We start from the raw sequence: 25,500 nt of genomic DNA, 5'->3' as shown, positions 1-25,500 counted from the left end.
GTATAGCATTTTCCTCTCTTTTGCTGATAGATCTGTTTTTCAAAAGATTTTCAGGTTTACTATTTTAGGTGCACTCACTTTCATGATCTTTGCAAACATATATTTAGTATATATCTTTCCATCCTGTTTAAATGTACATAATTGTACTGCAAATATGTTGATATTTACTTTTTAAATATTGTTTCCCTCTACAGCTTTTACAAAGTAAATATATTTCTTTTCACAAAGTTCTCTGTCGTTGCTGAAATATTGTTAAAAGTAAGCAACATGACGACAACATTTTTTAAAGTTACCATCAGTTCCCTTTAAACTAATTAAACAATGACTTTATTCAATCATTTGAAAGGGGCATGTGGTTTTTCCAAATGTACCTGGAAGTGCCGTCATTCGATATACGCCCACTATCTGGACGTGGACCAATTGACCGTAGCCAGAAGTTTTTCGACGTCACTGACCTCACGTGGACCAATCACAGAGAAGTGCGTGGAGCATGATGGGCGTGTCCTGGAGTGGAGGGTCACAGCCGTTTGCTGCACCAGGCATCAAGACAAGACAGTCGGAGCAAATTAACCGGAGGCAAAAGGGTCTTCCTTTCAAAATAAGAGCACATATATTTCGAGATAGCACAATAAATCAAACACTCGTGAGCGTGCTGCAGTTGCGCTGAAGTGAAATATCATGTAGTACACAGGCAACTACCGCACTGTACGCATTCCTCCAGTTTAGATAACCTTATATTTAGGAATGCAATTATTAATTCAGATGGAGTGACATCTATAGTATTTGTTTGTGTTTTTAACCACGTAGTTCCAAAAATCCCCATTTAAATCTGAATTAAAGTTTCAGAAACGTAACCATTGAAAAATAGCTTTGGGAGTCATGTGCAACAACGTATCCGTATGTGAGTCTGCTGGCTGTTTTGCGCTGGAAGCCTGACCGGAAACAGTGTGTTCGGTTGATGTTAGCCTGACGGTAGTTGTTCCGGCAGCAGCAGCGGCTTCAGCGGATCCAATGAGGTGACGCCGCGTTCCGGGCCCGACTGCTGAGAATGAGCCGGTGATAAGTGGAACTAATAACGGTCAAGTGTGACAACAAAGACGCACTGAATCAAGGCTAGACCAGGAACACTGATCCCAGAACCCCCCTGCATCAGTGCCGGAAGAGAGAAGGTGAGCTCGGGAACAGAGTGAGTCCATCATGCTTTCTACTGATGGGGCCAGACAGTTAGCTAGCTATGTGTAGCTGTCAACTCGTGTTAAAGCTGGTTATCTTCTCCACAGCACCTCAGGTTAACGGGGAAGGGCTAAACAGTTGGGTCCAATTTGGCCCTTAAGCTAGTCTACATCTGCGACTTCTCCTACAACTAGCCCTTGTATCCAGATGTTGACCATCTAAAAGACCAGACGTTTTTCTTTATTTTTTGACTTAGTAATAGTAATAATGAGGGTTTGAGTTGTGTATGCATGCGTCACTGCGTCTCTGGTTGTTCTTCTGCTCAATATCAATCTGAAGCTCTGCATCGGCATGCATTTGTTTGATTAAAAACGAAACCCAAACTTGTAATTATTAAAGCTTTAGTAACAATATTAATACCACGTGTTTGGAAGTGTCCACAGCTGTGTGATCAGGTCATGAACTGCTTTGCATCGCCTTGGGCAGAGACCAGTGGCAGTGTCTCTCTGATCCAGCTGGACCTGAGTCACTGCCAAATTAGCACTAAAGAACCATGAGGAAACATTAGCAGTGAACATTATCAGAGTGTCATTATTCCAGTTTCTACCTGCACAGGTTTGGCTTTTCTAGTAGGTCATATTATTATTATTATTATTATTATTATTATTATTATTATTATTATTATTATTATTATTATTATGACCTATGTGAGGTTAGCACCTGCTTCCACATGATGAATGAAAAGTGACTGTAGGACATCCGTGCCTGCATGGGCACGGAAACAGAGGATCAGGGGAATACAGGTGTTGGTATGTGATGAGCTTTTAACATATTCTGTAAATATAGTCAAGGTTAGATGAGTAAAGACCTGTAATGAATATTCATTAAGATGAAAATGTAAATAAAAAAAGTTAATTTTTGTACATCTTTCCAGCTCACCATGGGAGGGAGGAAGCTGCCACTGGTTGTTCTCGTCTGCCTTGTTCTGGCAATGTTGCCTTCTGGAGCAGGTAACATGATCCATCAAAATACACAGAAATCTTACTCTGACATGAAGTCCTCCTCGTAGTGTGAGCAGTGCTGTTGGAGGCTGAACTGGTCTGGACAAACTGACTCGTTTTCCAACACTGATTACAACTATAATTGTGAATTATTTAGAAATATAGATAACTTGGCTGAACAATGTGTCCCTCAGAGTCTGTGGTGTGCCAGCGTTATGTTACACATGTCTTTGTGTTGCAGGGACAGTAGCTGTCATGTCGGTGGACCTGGGCAGTGAGTGGATGAAAGTCGCGATAGTGAAACCTGGTGTGCCGATGGAGATTGTCCTCAACAAGTGAGTGTTTTTATGAACCTGGTACTGAACGAGTAAATACTTTGCTTTCCCACACAAAGTTTTCTATTTCCAAATTCACAGGGTGCATGCCAAGTCTGTTATTGGACAATTCCTGGCTCCTTGATCCTCTGTTGATTCGGACTTCATTCTGATGCGCTATCTTTGAGACGGTCTTAGAGCTTTTATTTCTGCCTTGGGACTTGAGTGTTCTTCACGGAAATATTTTACCGGCTGACCCGCCCCCTCGCCCTTCAGTTACTGATAGGAAACATTTCAACATCACTGCAGTTTCAAACCGCAGTGAAGACAGATAGCAGATTAAACTCACCTCCAAGTTGTTAACTGCATTTCTGTTCTGATTAATCATGAAGTTAAAAGTAAGAAATTATGTTATTTACTTCTGCTGTTTCTCCTGTTAACTTTAATAATGTATATAAATAAACTCAGAGAGTTTGTCAGCAAGAAACCCACTGCTCACAACAACATTTATTTATGTATCTTCATCTCTATTCAGTCACATGTGAATCAGATAATTCCACAGCGTCGGGTTTGAATTGTAAAGTTTTAATTTTATCTGAAACATTATGCCTTTTTTATAAATAGTTTCCAAAAAAACCAATAATCATGTCCTGGATAATATAATTAGTTTGCTGCTCTGAGGATAAGTGTAACAGCAGACGCACTGTTAACTGACAGCTGGTCAGTTGTCATCACATACGTGTGATTGTTCAGTACCCATGTGTGTAATGTATGGAGGAAAACTAAAGTGTGTGTGTCTGTGTTCCAAAACTGACAATACTTTAAAAAGGTAGCCCCCCTTTCTTTCCCTCATATGTTTTCCTTGCACTGGAGCAATTGAAATGGATGATCCCAGAGATGATCAGAATACAAGAGAGAGTGAAACAAATCCATCAGGAAATGACATTAAAGTGTTAAACATTTTCTCTGTTGTGCTTTTCTTCAGGGAGTCGCGGAGGAAAACCCCCATTGCTGTATGTCTGAAGGAAAATGAAAGACTTTTGGGAGACAGTGCACTAGGAGTGGTACGACTTCTTCTCAAATGTCCTGAATTGAGTTTGATCAAATATCAGCTTCCTCTGCTGAATCACACTTGCAATAACAGTGCATAGTTAAGTAAATGAAATGTTCTCAGAATGATATGTCTTTTTCCTTGCTTGCTATTAATGCTAATATATTGCTACATTTCAGTCTGTGAAGACCCCTAAAACTGTGTATAGACACCTCCAAAGTCTCCTGGGAAAAAAGCACAATAACCTCCAGGTGGCGCTCTACCAGAAACGTTTCCCTGAGCACCAGCTGCTGGAGCACCCAGTGAGAGGCACCGTGTACTTTAAAAACTCAGAGTGAGTGTGTGCCACATTCATCCAATGCTCCTTCATATAATAAATATTGTGTCTATTAATTTGTATTATTTAGAAGTGTTTAGGGGATAATCCCCTGACCTCACTAGTGGTCTGTTCATCATGAAGTCGACAGTAATGGCCTGATACCTCTGTGACACTACAGTGTAGATGCCTCATATCATTTTCACCTCTGGAGCAACTTTTATTCATACTGATGAATGATTATTATTATTACAGCTCATTTCTAAAAACATGACTGATGGTGAGATACTGTAGCTATCCTTAGAAGCACTATGGTAGTTGTCATAGAAACATCAATAGGTTCTAAAGATAAACACTGCTTTGGACTGGGGCCTCTAATCTGTCTTTCTCCTCTTTTTCTTGTCAGAGAAACGCAGTTCACTCCTGAGGAGCTGCTGGGGATGATGCTCAACTATTCCCGGGGTCTGGCTCAGGACTTTGCAGGTCAGTTTGCACGTTGCAGAAGATCATCACTGTTTTAATGTGAGGCATATTCCCTAGCTTTGTCTTCCTCCACTCACAGAACAACCGGTGAAAGACGCAGTGATCACGGTCCCGGCCTTCTTCAACCAGGCGGAGCGGCGGGCCGTGCTGCAGGCGGCGCAGATGGCCGGCCTCAAGGTTCTGCAGCTCATCAACGACAACACCGCCGTGGCCCTGAACTACGGAGTGTTCAGGAGGAAAGATATCGACAATACAGTCAAGGTGCACAGTCAGCATTACTTCCAAATTCATGGTTATTAATTGGTCTGGTTATGTTTATTATCGTCAACAAATCCCATGTGCAGACTCAAGCTAACAATGAATGTATCTAATAACTTTTAAGTGTATATCAAAGCCTGATTTGGTCTTTGAAAGAGAGACAATAACAAATAGAGCATTTTGACCGCTTTATCCTCATGTGTCTCTTACCATTTTTGTACTTCAAAATAATTGAGTGTGTCTGTCACTGTGGCGCATAACAAGCCGACTGATGAGTGACCTGTTTCTGTTTCAGAACATCATGTTTTATGATATGGGTTCAGGGAGCACCACGGCCACCATCGTCACGTACCAGACTGTGAAGACCAAGGAGGCGGGCACCCAGCCCCAGCTGCAGATCAGAGGGGTCGGGTCAGTCACAACCACACACTCCTCTATTCCATCTGCTTTGTCTTATTAATCATTTTCAAGACTGGGGAGAACATGCACAATATTTAATAATAATGATAATAAAATAAACAAGTTATAAAGCAATCAAAAATAACATTGATAAATAGTTTAACATATAAACATAAATGAACACCCAAGAATACCATTTATTAAACTCCTTAAACTCACATTTTTAGGATTTTTTTTTTTCCATAATAGGATTATCAGTAGAAACTCTCGGACAGTGGAGTTCAGCCCACTGCAGGCTGCTGTAAATAAATACACTCTATTGTAGATGCATTGTAAATGTATTGTATTGACCCAATAACTGAAGTAGCAACTACACAGTGAGCCAGCTACGTCTCATAACCAGAGAGCTGTGTGGACGGAGGGGAGGGTTTGTGATTGGCTGAGGGATGAGGGTAGGGTTGGTCTGTATATTGCTGTTGTGTTGATATTGTGATATGGGACTAAATATTGTCCCAGATTTAGAATTTCACAACATAGCATAGATGTTTTTTCTGGTTTTAAAAGCTGCCTGATAGTGACATGTTTGGATTGCCTGAACTCTACTAACTGTTCTATTCTATGCCTTTACCCACTTAGTGATTATATCCACAATACTGGTGTTTAATTACCAACATTTTCTAAACATTTTGAGGATACCACATTCTTCGATGTATTCTAAGGCTTGCTTCTCTTGTTCTGGCTGTAGGTTTGACCGCGGGTTGGGGGGCTTTGAGATGGACCTGCGACTCCGGGACCACCTGGCTAAACTGTTCAACGAGCAGAAGAAGACAAAGAAGGACGTGAGGGAGAACCACCGGGCCATGGCCAAGCTCCTCAAAGAGGCCCAGAGACTGAAGACGGTGCTGAGTGCCAACGTGGACTTCATGGCTCAGGTGACTGCAGGGTCCATCCGGGCACTCTTAAAGCAAACAGCTGATCTGTCTGCAGCACCTAAAATAAATAAAAAACATCTCACACCTGAGTAAATTGCATGACATGTTGACTTTGTTTGATACCAATACGTGAAGATGAAATAGTGTTTTCTTTCTTCACTCAGGTGGAAGGGTTAATGGATGACATTGACTTCAAATCTAAGGTGACCAGGACGGACTTTGAAGATCTGTGTGCGGATCTGTTCGACAGAGTGCCGGGCCCGGTGCAGGACGCCCTCAGCACCGCAGAGATGAACCTGGTCAGTATAGTGGGTCGCAGCGGATGCATAGAATAAGAATAGGAAAATAACTGAATACCACATAAGCCTACAATAGAGTGATGTATTTTTGTAGGCTCTGGGGCAAACGCACATTTAAGATACTTGTATGTTTTGTTCAGCAGGAGATTCTGCACATATTAATACCACTTTATGATTTTTGAAGTGTTAATGCAATGGCCAGAAGTAAAAAGCTAACGTTAGGCTATCAAAATGACATCCTGGTCACATGGCTGCCTATAACCAATGCTAAGCTAAAGGTGGCTAATGATGAGCGTGCTGCAGTCAGTATCTCATTTAGCCGTCTCTTAACAACCGCTGTTTTATTGACACGTAGATCACACATCAAACTGTCATGAAAGAACATTACCTGCTCAACAAAAGATGTGTTTCACATCACACTGATGTTCAACAACATACTGGACCACATTGGTTTCAAGCCATTTCTGGTGTCCCTAAACCAGCTGGTTTGACACGTGTCATACTTTTATTTAAGTTGACCAGAGAAAAACTTTCCCTTTTCCATTTGATACACATTCTGTGAATTAAATCATTGAATTCAATAAAATGCCCCAACCTATGCGAATGACTTTATTGAATACATTTTCAAAGTGTTCAAATTATTTTCTAAATATTCTACGTGACTATTTATAAAATAACTGTACAAAACACTGTGTACTTGTATTCACAGTTTTGTCCTGAATTAGGTGTGTAGTCTAGCTGTGCTTTTGAGAGCTTTGGTAGCTCCACTTGCCCACCAGACTGTGTGATGTCACTGCAGCAACAGTGGGCCAATGGCGCGATGCATTCAATTGAAGAGTAGTTGTAGTGATTGGCTGCAAGAAAAACTTGACAAATGGTTGTATTCTTTCCAGATCTGTGTACAAAGGACCAAACCCAGGTATGGGCTGGGTACTGGGTTGTTTGAGCTGATGGTGTCATATAACACGCATTACTTCTCTTTCACTCTATATATAGAATTTTTTTTATTCCATTTTGGGGAGATTGTGCTTATTAGGCAAGTATTCCCGATTTGTATGTTTTCCTTAGCAAAGTAGGTAAAACTAATAGATAAATGTTCACCAAAAAAAGTATGTAGATGTCTAATGCCCCTTTCACACCAACGCGGTTCCCGTTCTAGCTCCGTGCTAGAGCTTTTCTGGTTCGGAACCGGTTTTTCTTTTCAGCCCCCGTTTTGTTCACACCGCCCAGAGCCCGACTGGTACTGCCGCTGCTGCGTCATGACGTCACCGTTTACGTTGCTGATTTTCTCCCCAACGGCGTCGGGTCGATGATCGTGTTGCTTTTAATCACACGAAGCCAAATTTTAAATAACGACTTCTCCAACCTTGTACTTTTCTCCAGAGTGCCGTGGTTCATTGTTTATTGATGTGTTTCAGCGGCTTTTACCGACCGCTGCAGTGCTGCTCTTCCACCGGAGTTTATTCTCCCGTTAGCTCCGGGTGACCCCTCGATTCCACCGGGTCCGGCTGCGTCGCGGTTTTGGTCCGGTCTCTACCGGTCATACCCTACCAGGCGCATTTCAGAAGCGGAGCGTCTTGCCTGCCGGATCGTAGTTTCTGTTGATTTGGGCATATTTCCTGGACAGGTTACTTTGTACAGACAAAGTTAATAATAATTGTAATATTCCAGTTATAAACGACACAAAAAAAAAAATGCATTCATCATCCTAGGTATACCTCAACTATGAGAGAGAAAATGAGAGAAAAAAAATCCAGAGAATCACATCGTCTGATTTTAAAAGAATTTATTTGCAAATTATGGTGGAAAATAAGTATTTGGTCAATAACAAAAGTTCATCTCAATACTTTGTTATATACCCTTTGTTGGCAATGACAGAGGTCAAACGTTTTCTGTAAGTCTTCACAAGGTTTTCACACACTGTTGCTGGTATTCTGGCCCATTCCTCCATGCAGATCTCCTCTAGAGCAGTGATGTTTTGGGGCTGTCGCTGGGCAACACGGACTTTCAACTCCCTCCAAAGATTTTCTATGGGGTTGAGATCTGGAGACTGGCTAGGCCACTCCAGGACCTTGAAATGCTTCTTACGAAGCCACTCCTTCGTTGCCCGGGCGGTGTGTTTGGGATCATTGTCATGCTGAAAGACCCAGCCACGTTTCATCTTCAATGCCCTTGCTGATGGAATGAGGTTGTCACTCAAAATCTCACGATACATGGCCCCATTCATTCTTTCCTTTACACCAGAGGTGCCCAGTACGTCGACCGCGGTCGACCGGGCAATGCTGGTAGATCGCGAGTCATTCATAATTAAAAAAAAGAATCCAGCTCCGTTAAAATAGACAAAACAGGTTTTGATCCCTCCTCCCTTGGCCTCCCTACCACTTAATTCAGGAGTTTACTTGATTGACAGAAAAAGCGACCTATCGCTTTCCAGTCTGTTAACCCAGAATGCAAAGCGATACAAAATCAGTCAAGTGCCGGGAAAACTCAAATTAAGTTAGAGACAAACAACAAAATGAGTGCGGGACCGAGCAAAAGGCTAAAAACATACCACTTCCACCCAGAATGGGAGGAAGAATATTTGTTTGTGATGTCACATTCAAAGGTTATTTGCCTTATGTGTAAAGCAAGCGTCGCTCTGCCAAAGAAAGGTAACGTAGAGAGGCATTATCGGAGTGTTCACACGGCATATGACAGCGACTTCCCTCCGAGGAGCGAGTTGAGAAAGAGAGAGGTCATGTATTATTGCTACAAAAACATTATCTCGCAGTCTTAGTGTCGCCAACTCGTTTCTAACCTGCAACAAGACAAACAAATGCGTCTATGGTCGGTGTATTTTCGACCTTTCCAATCCAGACGAGATCTCTCTCCCGTCTGTGTGCGAGGGGGGCGGGCAGTTTACACACACGCAGCTGCTACATGCAGCAACACACACACCGAGGAGATGGCGGAGAGAAGCGCTCCAATGTGTGGTTAAATGTTACTCGTCTCGATGTGGACAATGCTCCTTGCCAAGAGTGTTTAGCATGTAAGGGCGGTAACACGAGCAATTTGTTGAAACATTTAGCAAAAGTGCTCCACATCCAGACGGAGGAATGCACCGGGTTCGACTGTCTTTCTAGTAGCTCTGTAGCCCCATCCACGAGTAACGTTTCCACGTCAGGTGTTATGTATGCTAGCAGCAACACACCGAGGTAACTCAATTATACAAACATGGGTTAATGATTAGAGGAAACTGAGTTATTTATTTTGTTAAAGTTTCAGCTATTCTGTTTACAGTTCTGTCATCAGATTATTTAATACGATTTGTTAAAACATTGTCGTTTCTTTTGATGTGAAATATTTTTTTATTTTTTTTTGCAGGTCACCCTTGAAAAAGAGATCTTTTGATCTCAAGGGGCTTTCACCTGGTTAAATAAAGGCTACAAACAATTTATTTTATTTAAATAAAAAGCAATGTTAATTTTGTTCACAATTTGTTAATTTAATAATATTTGTATTTTTGAATCAAGTATTCATCTTTATTGTCTTCATTGTTAGTTTCCACATGCCTAAAACAACCTCAAGCTAAATCTAAAAGTTGATGGCTAAATAAGAGCGTTTGAGAAATTGTGCAAGGCATACAGGAATAGTCGATTCATCGTTTCATTAATCGATAGATTCATCGGTTATCAAATTAGTCGTTTGTTGCAGCCCTATTATCCCATGTATAAATAAAACGTGTTATTCAGCAACCCTTGCAATTTGGGATTTTATTTTTGGTTGGTAGACCTCGGTGAGCTGGTCATTTCAAAAGTAGCTCACCAGCCCAAAAAGTGTGGGCAACCCTGCTTTACACGGATCAGTCGTCCTGGTCCCTTTGCAGAAAAACAGCCCCAAAGCATGATGTTTCCACCCCCATGTTTCACAGTAGGTATGGTGTTCTTTGGATGCAACTCAGCATTCTTTCTCCTCCAAACACGTCTAGTTGAGTTTTTGCCAAAAAGTTGTATTTTGGTTTCATCTGACCATATGACATCCTCCCAATCCTCTTCTGGATCATCTAAATGCTCTCTAGCAAACTTCAGACGGGCCTGGACATGTACTGGCTTAAGCAGGGGGACACGTCTGGCACTGCAGGATTTGAGTCCCTGGCGGCGTAGTGTGATACTGATGGTATCCTTTGTTACTTTGGTCCCAGCTCTCTGCAGGTCATTGACTAGGTCCCCCCGTGTGGTTCTGGGATTTTTGCTAACCGTCTCTTCTTGTGATCATTTTGACCCCACGGGGTGAGATCTTGCGTGGAGCCCCAGATCGAGGGAGATTATCAGTGGTCTTGTATGTCTTCCATTTTCTAATAATTGCTCCCACAGTTGATTTCTTCACACCAAGCTGCTTACCTATTGCAGATTCAGTCTTCCCAGCCTGGTGCAGGTCTACAATTTTGTTTCTGGTGTCCTTTGACAGCTCTTTGGTCTTGGCCATAGTGGAGTTTGGAGTGTGACTGTTTGAGGTTGTGGACAGGTGTCTTTTATACTGATAACGAGTTCAAACAAGTGCCATTAATACAGTTAACAAGTGGAGGACAGCGGAGGCTCTTAAAGAAGAAGTTACAGGTCTGTGAGAGCCAGAGATCTTGTTTGTTTGTAGGTGACCAAATACTTATTTTACCGAGGAATTTACCAATTCATTCATTAAAAATCCTACAATGTGATTTCCTGGATTATTTCCCCCCATTCTGTCTCTCATAGTTGAAGTGTACCTAGGATGAAAACTACAGGCCTCTCATCTTTTTAAGTGGGAGAACTTGCACAATTGGTGGCTGACTAAATACTTTTTTGCCCCACTGTATATATGCTAAGGTCCCGCTGCTGACACGATATCAGTCATTTAGTGTGCATATGTGTAATTAAACCCATGATATCAAAATCTCACTCCAGCCAGGTACCCAAAGTTGGCAACCCTGTGCTAACACCACCCATTTTATACCAGAGAAACTTTAAAGGTGGGGTAGGTAAGTTTCAGAAACCGGCTCGAGATACACTTTTTGTTATATTCCATGGAATTCTCTTAATATCCCGATAGCAATGAATATCTGAAGTACTTTGACAAAAACTCCATACAAAAATGTCATCTGTGGAAGCCGTAATACTGTAAAAAGTACAACCAATCCGTTCAGCCGGGCCGGCTAAACGGATTGGATTGCCGCCCTGTCTGTCAGCCTTCCATCTCGTGCACGCACAAATGTATCGCGTGCCGTCATTGGGCGTGCATTGCAGCAGTACTTCAATGACTCGCCAGCAACAGGCGGCCACTTTCACCAGTCTGCTGACGTCATGTGCGCGTTCATGTGTGTTGGAGAAGGTGCTCTGTAAGGAAGTCTGAAGGAAGGGGCGGATTCTTTTCGGTTGTGTACTTTCACATTTTAGTGCACTCGAGCCGGTTTCTGAAACTTACCTACCCCACCTTTAATAACATCGTTGTGATGCCAAACAGCATCAATTCAGACTGACACACATTCACTTGGGGAATTGGGGATATGTATGAGCTGCTTGTGTGACAGTCAGACAGTGAATACTTTACAGCGGCCGCTGCCGTGTGAACTAACCCCTAGATTCCACCGGGTCCTTACGGCCCCTACACACGGCGGCGTGCGTCGCCGCTTCTGCCCATTCACTTTGAATGGGGTGACGTCACGCCTCGCCAAACTGCATTGTGGGAGCAAAGCGTAGCTTTTCTCGCGGTGCTCGCTGCAAAAGTAGAGCAATGTTCTACTTTTGACGCTTCGACGGAGGCGTCAGCCAATCATATCCCGAGTATGCAAATCTGCCAGTACAAGCGCTAGCCAATCAAACCGCGTGTATGCTGGGAGAGCCAGACCGCAGTTCATTTCCCATATGTCAAAAAATGGAGGAGAAAATAATCGGAGCGGTAGGGAATCACCCGGTGCTTTATGATCAGTCCCTGTTCACCTACCGGGATACAAATCGGAGGAGCCAGGCATGGAGGGAGGTGGCAGAGACAGTGGGTGAAACTGGTAGGTTTTCACCTGTTTGGGGATTTTATATCCAGTTTACTTCGTCTTAACATTGCTATTGCTTTGTATGTCGGGAGCGGGAGATTAATGTGATTGGTTGTTGGTCGCGTTGCTTGCAAAAAATCCCCAAGCTTTCAAACACGCCCACCTCCGCTGCTGTGTGGACTTACCGTCACGGCCTGTCCACACAGCAGCGTTAAAAAAATCTTCCAACGCTTCTGCCCATTGACTTTGAATGGGGTGACGTCACTTTGCCTCGCTTTTCGCCGAACTGCATTGTGGGGAAGCAATGCGAAGATTTTCAGGATTCAAAAGTTGAGCAATGTTCAACTTTTGAAGCTGAGGTGGAAGCGTCAGCCAATCAAATCCCGTTTATGCAAATCTGACAGTACAAGCGCTAGCCAATCAAACCGCGTGCAAGCTGGGAGAGCCAGACCGCAGTTCATTTTCTATATTCCTGAAAATGGAGGAGAAATTAGTTATTGCGGTAGCAAATCACCCAGTTCTTTATGACCAGTCGCTAATAACTTACCGGGATACAAACCGGAGGAACCAGGCATGGAGGGAGGTGGCAGAGACAGTGGGTGAAACTGGTAGGTTTTCGCCTGTTTGGGGATTTTATATCTAGTTTACTTCGTTTTAACATTGCTATTGCTTTGTTTGTCGGGAGCGGGAGATTCATGTGATTGGTTGATGGTCGCAAAAAATCCCCAAGCTTCAGATACGCCCACCTCCAAGATTTTTTTTTTTTAACGCGGCTGTGTGGGCGTACCATAACTGTTAGCTCAGGTTAATCTCGCCCCCCTCTGACGTAATCGTGACGTATGCGGTTCTTGCTTCTAGACAAAGCGGCAAACTCTGGGGCAGAGCCGGGAGCCCATAAGGAAGTGCCTCAAACTGCAGTTAATCTTGTGGCCAGTAGGAGCAGTCTGCAGAAGAGAGCAATTTCCTTAGACCCCCATATTAAAATTACCAACTGTACAGCAGAAATAAACATGTTTACATCGTGGTTAAAAAAAAAATAATAATTCTCTGTATAGATAGATTCCCCCTTCATGACTACAATGTGAATTGTTTTATAACGCAACCTTTTTAGTTATATTAGGTCTTAAAGTGTTTGCATAAATTAGGGCGTGGTCACCTTGAGTGACAGGTCTCTGCAGTGACTGCTGCTTCTAGCTTTCTGTCTCTGCTAGTAGGCATTTTAAGATTTGTATGCAAGTATTATCCCCAAAACTCAATACCTTAGATTATTATTGATAGTTTTGCTGAATAGTTTCATGTTAACTTACCTACTTACCTTAAGCAACGTAAAACGTGCAGACTGGGAGCAACAAATGTAGGTTAGCCGGCTAGCATCACAGATGCTGCTGAGCATGTTAGCTTAGCTAGGTAGCCTCAGCTAGCTCTGGAACTTCCAGCTCGGTGGCAGCAGGTCCCGCCTCTTTGCCCTTATTTGGATCAGGTTGGAGCAGGTGGGAGTTAGACTCTGACGTCACTGTCGAGCCGTTAGTGCCAGACACCGCCTACTTTAGGCTTCTCAGCAACTCTGCAGAATCCTATGGGTGACGTCACGGACACTACGTCCATTTATATATACAGTCTATGTTCTAGACCGACAATTTTTTGGTGCTTGAAACAAACTGGATTCCGCAGCATAGAGGTGGCTCCGCTGCGGTGTGAACAAGCCCGCCTTAACCTGCCATCAGGCCCTGGGGCTGATAGGTTTTGTAGGCCCCCTATTTAAACAACAAATTAAAGTCATTTATAGCCTCGGCAGGCTCTGCACACACACACACACACAATCACTGGGAATCAATGAATATTGCCTTACCTCTTTAGCAGTGCTTCCGAAAAATTCTTTTTGATGTTCTTAAAATCCATCTCACGAAGAATGTCATGCTCAATTGACATCAGTTAGGTTTCCTTTTCCGAGCGCCACTCTCAAACTTTTTCTTCTCCGAAATTGTCTCCTAAACAACCTTCATCTGTCACTCAATCACTCACAATTTGAATAAGTCACATGTGAAACATATTCTCATTCTGATTGGCTGTTAAGTGGTTCCCACTGACTGTTACGGAGTCATCATTTTGAGAAAAATCTCTGGAATCCATCGATCTGATTGATTAGCGGAGCAAATGATCAAAATAGTATGGAGGGAAGATATTTTGATTTGGATTGTGTGTGTGTGTGTGTGTGTGTGTGTGTGTGTGTGTTGTGTGTGTGTGTGTGTGTGTGTGTGTGTGTGTGTGTGTGTGTGTGTGTGTGTGTGTGTGTGTGTGTGTGTGTGTGTGTGTGTGTGTGTGTGTGTGTGTGTGTGTGGTGGGTGTGTGTGTTGTGTGTTGTGTGTTGTGTATTGTGTGTTGTGTGTTGTGTGTGTGTTGTGTGTTGTGTATTGTGTGTGGTGTGTGTGGTGTGTGTGTGTGTGTGTGTGTGTGTGTGTGTGTAGTGTGTTGTGTGTGTGTGTGGTGTGTGTGTGTGTGTGTGGTGTGTGTAGTGTGTGGTTGTGTGGTGTGTGTGTGTGTGTGGTGTGTGTGTGTGTGTGTGTGATGTGTGTGTGGGTTGTGTGTGTGTGTGTGTGTGTGTGTGTCCGGAGGAAACCCTCAGGAGAAACCACCGCTGTTGTATGCCTGCTGTGACTTTAAGTTACTCCGTTCTCCGCTTGTAATTATGCCGTTACAAGCTTCAAAGTTGTATTTATCATCTGAATTTGCCGAAACAAGTTTAATATTCTGAAACCAAGACTTTGTTTATTTAAAATAAAAAATAAAACACCCGAAAAAAGAAAAAAAAAGATTTTTTCTTTCACCCTTTGGAGTCCAGGGCTAATTTGGCCGTTTTCGCATACTTTTGATTTGTCTTACTAAACCCCATTAAGAAATGTTTGGCATGTCAATGTTTGGTATCTTTTTTTTAAGGACAACCTCACCTATATAACCTGATAGTTATTTCTGTCATTTTGAGATACTATATGAACATTTTGGACCCAAAATCACAAAAACATGTAAAAACTGATTTTGGAAATGATATTATTTTTCATATATGTAACGCAAACAGACACAACGAAACCATTTAAAAGCTGGAAATATATACATGGGATGTCACTATGATAATGTGAAAGTTTGATTTAGGTAGCATGAACCTATATACAAATGTTATGAACGAATAACCGGTGTATCCATAGGCTTTTTTCCCTCATTTCTCAAGTTTTGTCAACAGTGACACAGTAGGCACAACAAAACATGTAAAAGCTTAAATAATGTACATGTCATTTCATTCTGATAAGGCAAAAGTGTTATTATAAATATAATACAAATATATATATATATATATATATATATACGACACAGAGGGCAACATCACAGGTTCCTCCTCCTCCATGTCAAAAAACAAGCTTAAAGCTTGACTCACGTTCAGAGTTCTCTTCATCATAGTTGAATCTTCAAAACTCTAAATCTATCTAACTATATCTAAATTCTCAATGTTTGTCTGTCACTTTACTTCAATCGCAGTCTCCCGCCGTCTCCCGCCGCCTGTCTTCGTATATCTTCGTCTCTCTCCATTTCCCGCCGTCTCTCTTCGGTTCCCGCCGTCCCTCTTCGTCTCTCTTCGTCTCGTTTCGTATCACTCCGTTTACCTGATTACCTCACCCCCTCCCTGGTAAATACATCCTGTTGAGCAGGATCTACAGTTTCCAGTCTTTTCCGTTTCGTAAAATGATCAAATACGGCGAAGATATTAAAATATGTGCTTCCATTATTCATACTTTTGAAATAGTAGTATTAACTTTATATCATCGTATGTCCGTGTTTACTGGGTCTTTTTGCATGAAACAAAGACTGGCATATAGTTTCAAGCCAGTACTTTCGACAGAAATACACATATACATCCTGTTGAGCAGGATGTACAGTTTCCAGTATTTTCCGTTTCGTAAAATGATCAAATACGGCGAAGATATTCAAATATGTGCTTCCATTTTTCATACTTTTGAAATGTATTAACTTTATATCATCGTATCTCCGTGTTTACTGGGTCTTTTTGCATGAAACAAAGACTGGGATATAGTTTCAAGCCAGTACTTTCGACAGAAACACACGGCAATGTTGTCCGGACTGTTGTTTTTATGCGGCACCGGCTTGAACAGGTCATGTGATCTGATCACGCCGGCGTGACGGTCGACTCCAAAGGGTTAATTGGCTCATGATATAGGCCCCCAATCTCTGTAGGCCCCTGGGCTTCAGCCCGTGCATTAAGGCGGCCCTGGGTGTGAACAGGAAAAACCGGCCCTGGAACCGGGTTGGTGTGAAAGGGGCATATGTCAAAAGCAGAACTCATTTTGACATTAAGGTCTCTTACCATCTTAAGGTGTGGACTGATGTTCTTTTTTATTTGATGGTAAATATTGAGCAGTGAGTATGTTGTTGTGAGATGTTGAGTGAGTTTTTATATTTCTTTCAACAGGAGGACATTGAGCAGGTGATTTTAGTAGGCGGCGCCACCCGCGTCCCCAAGGTTCAGGAAGTGCTGCTCAAAGCTGTGGGGAAGTGAGTACTGTCCACTCCCATTCAATCACTTCCACTTTCAAAGTGAGCATGATTGATGATTGATTTTCCACAACTTGCTTCACATTTCCACCAAATCTTGGAAATCATCCTGATTCTGATTGTTAGAGAGAGTTGAGTTTAACTTTGGTCGGATTGAGAAGCTGTGGTTTGTGTATTCTGCCGTGCAGAGAGGATCTGGCGAAGAACATCAACGCAGACGAAGCAGCAGCCATGGGAGCGGTGTACCAGGCTGCTGCCCTCAGCAAGGCCTTCAAGGTCAAACCCTTCCTGGTCCGGGACGCAGCCGTCTTCCCCATCCAGGTCAGCTCGTTCACTGCCTCGTTCGTCCTGTCCTGTGGCTTTGCTGATGATGAAAAATATGAATCCTTGTTTGGTAACTGGTGGGCATGTGTTTGAACTCCTGTAACGACGGTGTTTTTCAGCACGTTTTTCACCCTGTTGCCTGTTCTTTTAGTACAGGACTAAAATCCAAATAGGATGTGATATTAAAATCCTAATACAATCCATGGAAACACTAACCACATGTATTTGGTACCATCAGGTGGAGTTCACCCGTGAGTCAGAGGAGGAGGGTATCAAGACCCTTAAACACAACAAACGTATCCTCTTCCAGAGGATGGCGCCCTACCCCCAGCGCAAGGTCATCACATTCAACCGCTACAGCGATGACTTTGCTTTCTACATCAACTACGGCGACCTGAGCTACCTGAGTCAGGAAGACCTCAGGTTAGTTGGCTGAGTGCTTTAGAGCTCTGTGATGATGTTCTCTTCCACACAGACATGTGATCACTTCAGCAGTGCAGATAGACGGAACCAAAATGTACATCATGTCGTCGTGTTGTGGAACCTCACTGTACTTAAAAGCATTCAAAGAAGCTCAGATGTATGATGCCTTCAGGGTTTGAATGTTTTGCTGGTGTTTCGCAGCGTGTTTGGCTCTCTGAACCTGACCACGGTCAAGCTGTCTGGAGTAGGCAACAGCTTCCAGAAGAATGCAGACGCCGAGTCCAAAGGCATCAAAGCCCATTTCAACATGGATGAGAGCGGGGTGCTGCTGCTGGACCGGGTCAGTCTCGCTCTTCTGAACATCCAAACAGCAGCTGCTCACTGTGAGCAGGACACATGTTCTACCTCCTGTGATGTCTGACTTCCAAATAACAATACATGTACAGTGTGCTGGACGATGAAGAGCCACTCCTCATACTGCACACAGCAGAATATCATGGCTGTAGCTCAATTATAGAGGGATACATTTCAAATCAACTATTGTTTTGTTTGATTGATGTACTTGATAATCGCAGAATAGAAACCAAAAGTATATTTGATTTGTTTCAGTGAAATGATTGTTGTATTTTTGTCATCCATAGGTGGAGTCTGTGTTTGAAACTATTGTGGAGGAGAAAGAGGAGGAATCAACATTAACTAGTAGGTTCTGAGCGTTATGGCGGTACTTTGGTGACCTTGAAATTCTTTCTGCCATCTGTGTGGTATTTAGCTTTGTAGCCGGGGGGCGGGGTACATTAAAAGTGATTTGTGCCTTTTGATTAAACCACTACAGGGTTGTATTAAGGAATACATTGAGTGTTCTCGTGAGGTATGTTTGAGCCTGAGCCAAAGTATTCAGTGTTATGAAGATGACAGGGTTACGGCCTCTCAATGAGACCGAGACGCTGTTAGTAAGCACTTCGTGGTTATCTCTGAACAAGGAAGACATGGGTCGATGCTGTAGCTTCCATTGCCTCCTTCTTTGGTCAGCGCTGATGAAACTTGAAAATGTTTTTGGCTTGTTGATTGCTAATACTAAAATACTTTTTTTTAAAGTTGTCAATTTTACAGCCTGTACTTTAGTTTATGGGACTTAATATAACTAACTGAGCCAACTCGTTTTCAGAACTGGGAAACACTATTTCCACCTTGTTTGGAGGAGGATCCTCAGAACCTGCCGCAAATGTGACAGAACCTGTCCAGGTAATTCAAATCATGACAAAGTTGATATGTTTGTTAATCAAATACAGTATGCTGAGGTGGTAGCTCACATTGTTTCCTGATTTCTCTTGTTCGGGACGAGGAGGAAGTGCCTCCAGAGTCTGACAAGGAGGGCAAGGAGGACAAGGAGGACAAGGAGGACAAGGAGGACAAGGAGGGCAAGGAGGACGAGGCAGAGGAGAAGCAGGACAACTCAGAGAAGAGTTCCACTGAAGAGAAAGGTCAGGAGGAGGCGAGCAGCCAGACTGATGCTCCGGTAAGACCTCTGACAGCCCTGAGGAACATTTAGTTTGAAATATTGATTAGTAAATGAGAAATTAACTTTATCCAAAAAAGAGTGGCCTATAAAGTCTTTGTATTTTAAAAAAACAACAAATGTTTGCTGGTAAAGGAGGAAAAGGATGGAGAGAAAGCTGAGAACACGGAGGCAGAGAAGGAAGGTGAGAACACGGAGGCAGAGAAGGAAGCTGAGAACACGGAGGCAGAGAAGGAAGCTGAGAGGAAGGCAAAACCTCAGAAAAAGAGCAAGATCTCTGAAGACGTCGCAGCGGAACTCATCACCAACGACATCCTTGACCCTACTGCAGAGGATGTAGCCTCCTCTAAGAAGAAGTAAAGCAGCAACTTTCTTTTTCTTCTTTCTCGTGTTCTCTCGGTTCTCAGTTAGTTGGCTGAAATGAGTCTTTGTATGTTCACAGGTTGCAGGATCTGACAGACAGAGACCTGGCCAAACAGGAGAGGGAGAAGTCCCTCAACAGTCTAGAAGCTTTTATCTTTGAGACACAGGTAAGTAACTAATGCTTAACCATAGTTTTATCGTCAGCCTTATTTCCTATCCAATTTGGTTTTCAAGAAATTTGAGTCACCAGTGTAGCTATTCGACAGAAATCCTAGATTTAAAATCCTTTAATCTTAAGAACAACCACATGGCACAACATCACCTGGGCCTCCCCCACAAACACTCATTGTTCCTCCAGGACAAGCTGTACCAGGAGGATTACCAGCTGGTGGTGACGGAGGAGGAGAAGGAGCAGATCTCCAGCAAGCTGAGCGAGGCGTCTGAGTGGATGGATGAGGAGGGCTACACTGCCTCCAACAAGCAGCTGAGGGAGCAACTGTCCCAGCTGAGGAGCCTGTGTAAGGACATGTTCTTCAGGGTTGAGGAGCGCCGCAGATGGCCCGAGCGCCTGGCCGCCCTGAACAGCAGACTCAACACCTCCAGCTTCTTCCTGAGGTGAGTGGAGGAGGCTGCTGGAGATGTTAGGACTTCGTAGAGGCGAGGGACTTTGTTATTGACCACATTTGTTTTGTTTTCTTCAAAGGAGTGCCAAACTGATTCCAGAGGATGACCAGATCTTCACTGAAGTTGAGCTGAATTTGTTAGAAAAAGTGATCAACGAAACAATGGTATGTGGGCAATGTATAAATGTTTTCATCACACTTGGGAGGATGGTCGTCCTCCTCATTTATTTAGCTCAAAGTGGAATAGAAAAAAGTCAAAGCTGTGTCGGTACAAGACTTGTATTTTCTAGTATGGGGCATATTCAGGGATGCAAAGTTGTCACCTTTCGGCGAAATTCGCCGTTTTGAATCCAAAATAGGTCGTGTGTGTGATTCATGTAGATCTGCAATAAAAATATTTTTGGGGTATGGGGGGGGGTCTGGGACCCGGAGTAATCTGCGGCCGCGATGATGGTCTAGCTTCAGCAGCTACATTACCTACAGGTGCGTTCGTTAATATTAACTGTGGTCCGGAGTCACTGTGGCACAGACTGGACCGCTGGTGAACAGCTGTTAGAACGGGCCGTTCAGGTGTTCAGAGCAGAGCTCCCTGTCGGAGCGGCAGAGCGTGATGTGAACTGAAACGTTTTTCTGTCGCAATATTATCGTTGAGCTGGCTAGCTAGCTAGCTAGCTAGCATACATTGTCACTATCTGCTAACGTTAGCTTTAACCTTCGTTTTCGAATAGTTTTTTTCATAGGCTATAAACAGAGGTGATATAAGTATAGATATTGTACTTGAGTAAAAGTAGAAGCACTCAGATCTTGTGCTTGAGTAAAAGTAGAAGTACTCATATCTTGTACTTGAGTAAAAGTATAAATACTCAAATCTTGTACTTGAGTAAAAGTACAAGTACTCAGGTTTGAGTCAAAGTAGAAGTACCAGAGTGTAGGAACAATCCTGCAATCAAAATGTTCCTCAAATAAAAGTAGAAAAGTATTCTCATCAAAATATAGTGAAAGTAGCGACAGTAAAAGTAGTCATTGTGCAGATTGGTCCATTTCAGAATAATATATATGATATGTTTTATAATGATTGATCATGAAAGTGTTCTCAAAGCTGGTAAAGGTGCAGCTAGTTTGAATGGCTTTGTATACTGCAGGGTAGCTTGTGGATTTACTCCAGGTGGAACTAAAGTCTGATTTAACACTTGATTATATTTCACATCATTCATCCAGATCTGTGAAGTAACTAAAGGGATTAAATACATGTAGTGGAGGAGAAGTACACCATGTACCTCTGAACTGTAGAGGAGAAGAAGAACAAAGTAGCAAAACATTGAAATACTTAAATAAAGTACAAGTATCTCAACATTGTACCCAAGTATAGTACTTGAGTTGATGAACTTAGTTACTTAACACCAGTGGCTATACAGATAGAAAGACTAAGCCTTGCACAGAGGCATGAAAATAGATTTTCAAAATGCTCAACAGTGCTGCCAAAATGATAAACTGACTGCACAATTAAAATAAATGCTTTTATATATTTCTATTAGATGTGACTCTTTGGCGTTTCTGTTATTACTAACTGCTGCTTTAGTTGTTCTGACTGCTAACATCCTCTATTCCTCATTTTAAAGCCGATATTCCGTGGGGTCGGGGGGCTCGGGTCCTTGTCACCTGTTCCATACCTGATGAGTTTGCATCCCTGATATGCTACATTTCCCATAATGCACATATTATACATTTTTTTCATAGTTAGTTAAGTAGTTCTCTTTGTATCGAGTAAATTGACAGGTGTAACGTTTTCTGCAGACGTGGAAAAATGAGACGGAAGCCGAGCAGGAGAAGCGCTCTCCAAAGGAACGGCCCGTCCTCTTGTCAAAAGACATCGAGTCCAAAGTGTCCCTGCTGGAGCGGGAGCTCAACTACCTGCTCAACAAGGCCAAGTTTGCCAAGCCCAAAGCCAAAGCCAAGAACAGCACAAGCTCTGATAAAAGCAGCAAGGCCAACAACACCACCAAGGAGAAGGTCATCCCCCCCACAGAGGAGAGCGCAGACTCAAAGAGTGGTGGGTCAATCGTGTATTATCCAAAAATAATTACAACTGTTAGTTAGAAAAACTATTTATTTTTGTTGTCTTTCTCAAAATGCTCAATTTAAATACAGAAAGCCCAGAGGAGGTACAGCCAGGGGAAGTCCCGCCCACTGAGGAGAGCGCTACAAACACAGACTCGGACAGCCAATCACAGCCCACAGAAGAATCAACAACCACAGGTCGGTCTGCCATTCCTGTAGCTGATGATGCCGGAGAGCTTTAGTCAACTCCTCACCACTCAACTCCTCACCGACACTAACGGAGCATGAGAGTTCTGCTGGACTGTTGTAACGGATCGCATTATTGTTATAAAGCTGCTGTGTTCAGCCGGGCTTTCTTCAGAAGGCTCTCCTTCATTCTCATGATAGGGACTCTTCTACTGCACTTTCTCAACTATTACATCTCCTACTCAAACATTCAAACGCTTAATTCCAGAACTGTAGATCTGCCACTGTCCCATAATGAAGGATTCATGAATATCAAATCAAAGTTAATGATTTGTATTGGTTGAATAATACCTGTGATATATACCAAAAGACTACACATTTGTTATAGGTGTTTTATTCGCTGCAGTACCAGCAGTGTGGTACTTCAACGTTTTTGAAGCATTTCATGAGCAAGTAAGCATCCTTCTGATGAGTGAATCAGAATAGTACAGTCAACTATTAATGTAACATGCGGCTCCTTTTAGAATGTCTTCCCTCAACTGACACTATGTAGCCCTTTTAGAGGATATCTCTGGGAGAAGCACCTAAAGGTAGAGGACGCCTTTGGCTTGCCACAGAGATTTAGACATGTAAAAAGAGACGGAACTCTGACTCTAGCCTCACCTTAACTCTAACCCACTCCTCACATGTCTGTAGTGGCTTCAGCTGAGTGAACCGGAGGAAGACGCACTGTAGTTCAACAATCATTTATTTCATTCGTACATAGGTTGATCTGTACAACAACACTCGTCGTTTTGACATGAAATGGTTGATTTATGAATGGACATAAATATGTAATACTCCAACAACTTACAGTGGTAGTAACACATTGGGAGTTTGGTCCCTTTTAAGACAATGATCCATAACAACAAAAACCAAAGTGTTTTCAATGCTAGTTTGTGTTGCTGTTGTTCCAGCTGTTAAATAGTAATAAAACCTGCAGAACAATGTGATGTCATTTATTACATTAAAGGGTTGAATCACATTCTCTTCCCATCCAAAGGAGCATTTGCTTTCCATTAGAACAAGCTATCCCGTCATTCTGTTTCTGACTCGCAGCAGACTGCTCCTTGTTGTAAATGAAAGTGATGTAGACAAAGCTGACGGGTGTGGCATGTGATTGCTTGTAGTAGAACATGTAAATCGTTTGATGTGGTGCATTTCAATAATGATGAGAATGCCTCGATGACATGATCAGATGTTGTTTTACCAGGTCAGAGTCAGACCACAAACCAGCTCTGGATTTTCCCTCACCTTGCAACCAAGGCCTGCAAATGTCTCTGCTAACAGGCTTCACCATGGCAACAGCTTTGTGTGTGTCTTATTGAATCTGTAAACATGTGCTGGAGTTACCCAGCACTTGAAGTGAGTTGATGTAATCCAACACAGTATTCATGTTTCCCTCTCTCTTCTCATTTCCAGGAGCAACAGAGAAGACCCAGCCTGAGAAGCACATAGAGGATGAATTATAACAGCTGGAACTGGGAAAAATCACTTTATTTATTGATAGTGTATAAATGTTCGCGTTCCTTCTCACTCTGTTTGTTTTTTGTTTAATTTTGTCCTTCTTTATTGAACCGCTGGAAGATAAGGATTGGAGACCACTCAGCTTCTTCTTCTGTACTCTCATCTCCTCCGTCTCATGGATTCTATAAGCTACTGTCACTCAAACACCAAGAAGCAGCACAACCAAAATAAAGCCCAGATGAAGCTCCAAAGCACCACCTCACGTCCAGCAAACTGCTGATGGAGAGGAGATGAGGCCGTGTTGAGACCATCCGGACATTTGACAGGCCGAGTGTGTGTATTCTCTGGTCTGTCCTCAATGGACACTTCCTGTCCTACTTTGTCCTCTGCACTGATTCTGTTTCTGTAGCTGGGAGGTTAGTATTGGTCTAAAAGCTGCAGCTGCTCTTTCCATGGCCGAGTGGTGGTGATCACTGACTATTAAGCTGCTGCTTAATAGTCCTTTAGAATTTATGTTTTTTCTCCAAACCAGAATGTATTTGGCCAAATAAGTTAGATGTATTTGTACCATTTATACTGTAATCACTTACAGTATATTTAAAACTATGTGGTAGCACAGTCAGTTGAATTTTCATTTGGTTAAAGAATCTGTCATAAATATTCATGGTTTAATTGTATAATATAGGAGGTCATAATATATTTACCAACTGGGCTAAAGAGTGGCTGTCAATTAAGAGACTCAATTCTATGACCATGTAAACTAGGTATAACATGCATATTAACATATGGTGGACCAGCGTGTTTAAAAGCAGAACTACTGATGGTGGCAGATCTACTGCCCCTGCAGCTCATTCAGACCTTGTTATTTTCCCAATTAGTGGCTGAATACATTCATGAGAACCTCTCCTTTAATGTGCAAGGTTCAGACCGTTTGGGTCCATCAGGCAGCACTTGTTGCACCCCCCCCCCCCCCCCTGCTGCTCCTGTATGTGGGCTGAGTTCTTTCTGATCCAACTGAAACTTTGATTGTGTGCCAGGCACAGTGGGCACTCCATCTTTAACATTTCATAAGCTGCTAAACAATTTAGAGGGTGGGGGGGGATCATTTGTATCTTTAGGGACATGCCCTGTCGTGCAGATGTTGTCTCTGTTTTCCGCTGGAACGTTTGGGGGGGGTGGGGTTGGGGGTGCGTCTGTTTGTTGCACTGTGGATTATTTGAAGGGGAGAACTGTAGAAAACAGTCAGGAATGGAAGATGCAAACAATGTTGTCTTTCTAAACTGTTAATAAAAACTTTTTGTTTTTCATTCTTAGTGTATGATGTAATTGGCTTATCGATTGAAACGGTTATTGATAGCAAGGCTAGTACATCAATCAGTAAGCAAACTTTATTATTTTTGCTCTTAGTAGTTGACTGGATTTCTACTAACAGAGCCAAAAATGTTTTTAAATCAGATCAGTCCCTGACCTTTGTAGTGCTTCACATTTTGTAAATCTGCCTCATAGCTTTCATAGCTAAACATATTGGGAAATAGTTTGAAAGGTTAAAGGAATCCCTCTGCAGTGAATGCTTTTAAACTAAATGACATGTTAGCACTGTCCAAACTGTTAGTATGAAGCTGTATCAACACATCAAAACAAACATCGATTGAATAAGTAATATAAATACCTTGGAACAGAAAATAAACTGGTCTCGATGTTGACCTAAAGTACT

The 25,500-nt window shown here is 42.6% G+C and overlaps 1 protein-coding gene across 4 annotated transcripts; it reads left to right on the top strand.

Moving 5' to 3' along the window:
- Positions 1 to 962: 962 nt before the first annotated feature.
- On the top strand, positions 963 to 25,095 carry hyou1 (hypoxia up-regulated 1). 4 transcript variants are annotated; one of them, XM_034232940.1, is made up of 24 exons: positions 963 to 1,169; positions 2,108 to 2,183; positions 2,416 to 2,509; positions 3,474 to 3,552; positions 3,719 to 3,873; positions 4,262 to 4,338; positions 4,418 to 4,599; positions 4,892 to 5,007; positions 5,741 to 5,927; positions 6,092 to 6,226; positions 16,705 to 16,787; positions 16,976 to 17,108; positions 17,350 to 17,534; positions 17,736 to 17,874; positions 18,176 to 18,233; positions 18,700 to 18,776; positions 18,880 to 19,050; positions 19,186 to 19,406; positions 19,493 to 19,580; positions 19,772 to 20,028; positions 20,117 to 20,201; positions 21,831 to 22,086; positions 22,185 to 22,292; positions 23,742 to 25,095. In XM_034232940.1, the coding sequence occupies exons 2-24, from the start codon at positions 2,114 to 2,116 to the stop codon at positions 23,789 to 23,791; spliced, it is 3,006 nt and encodes a 1,001-aa protein (XP_034088831.1). In that variant the 5' UTR covers positions 963 to 1,169; positions 2,108 to 2,113; the 3' UTR covers positions 23,792 to 25,095. The 4 variants fall into 4 exon arrangements, with proteins under 4 accessions (XP_034088831.1, XP_034088829.1, XP_034088827.1 ...); XM_034232938.1 differs by having other exon boundaries at positions 18,877 to 19,050; XM_034232936.1 differs by having other exon boundaries at positions 18,871 to 19,050.
- Positions 25,096 to 25,500: the final 405 nt, after the last annotated feature.

The sequence above is a fragment of the Gymnodraco acuticeps genome, unplaced genomic scaffold, assembly GCF_902827175.1.
Source record: "Gymnodraco acuticeps unplaced genomic scaffold, fGymAcu1.1, whole genome shotgun sequence".
Lineage (NCBI taxonomy): Eukaryota > Metazoa > Chordata > Actinopteri > Perciformes > Bathydraconidae > Gymnodraco > Gymnodraco acuticeps.
This window is presented reverse-complemented; position numbering and strand designations above follow the sequence as displayed.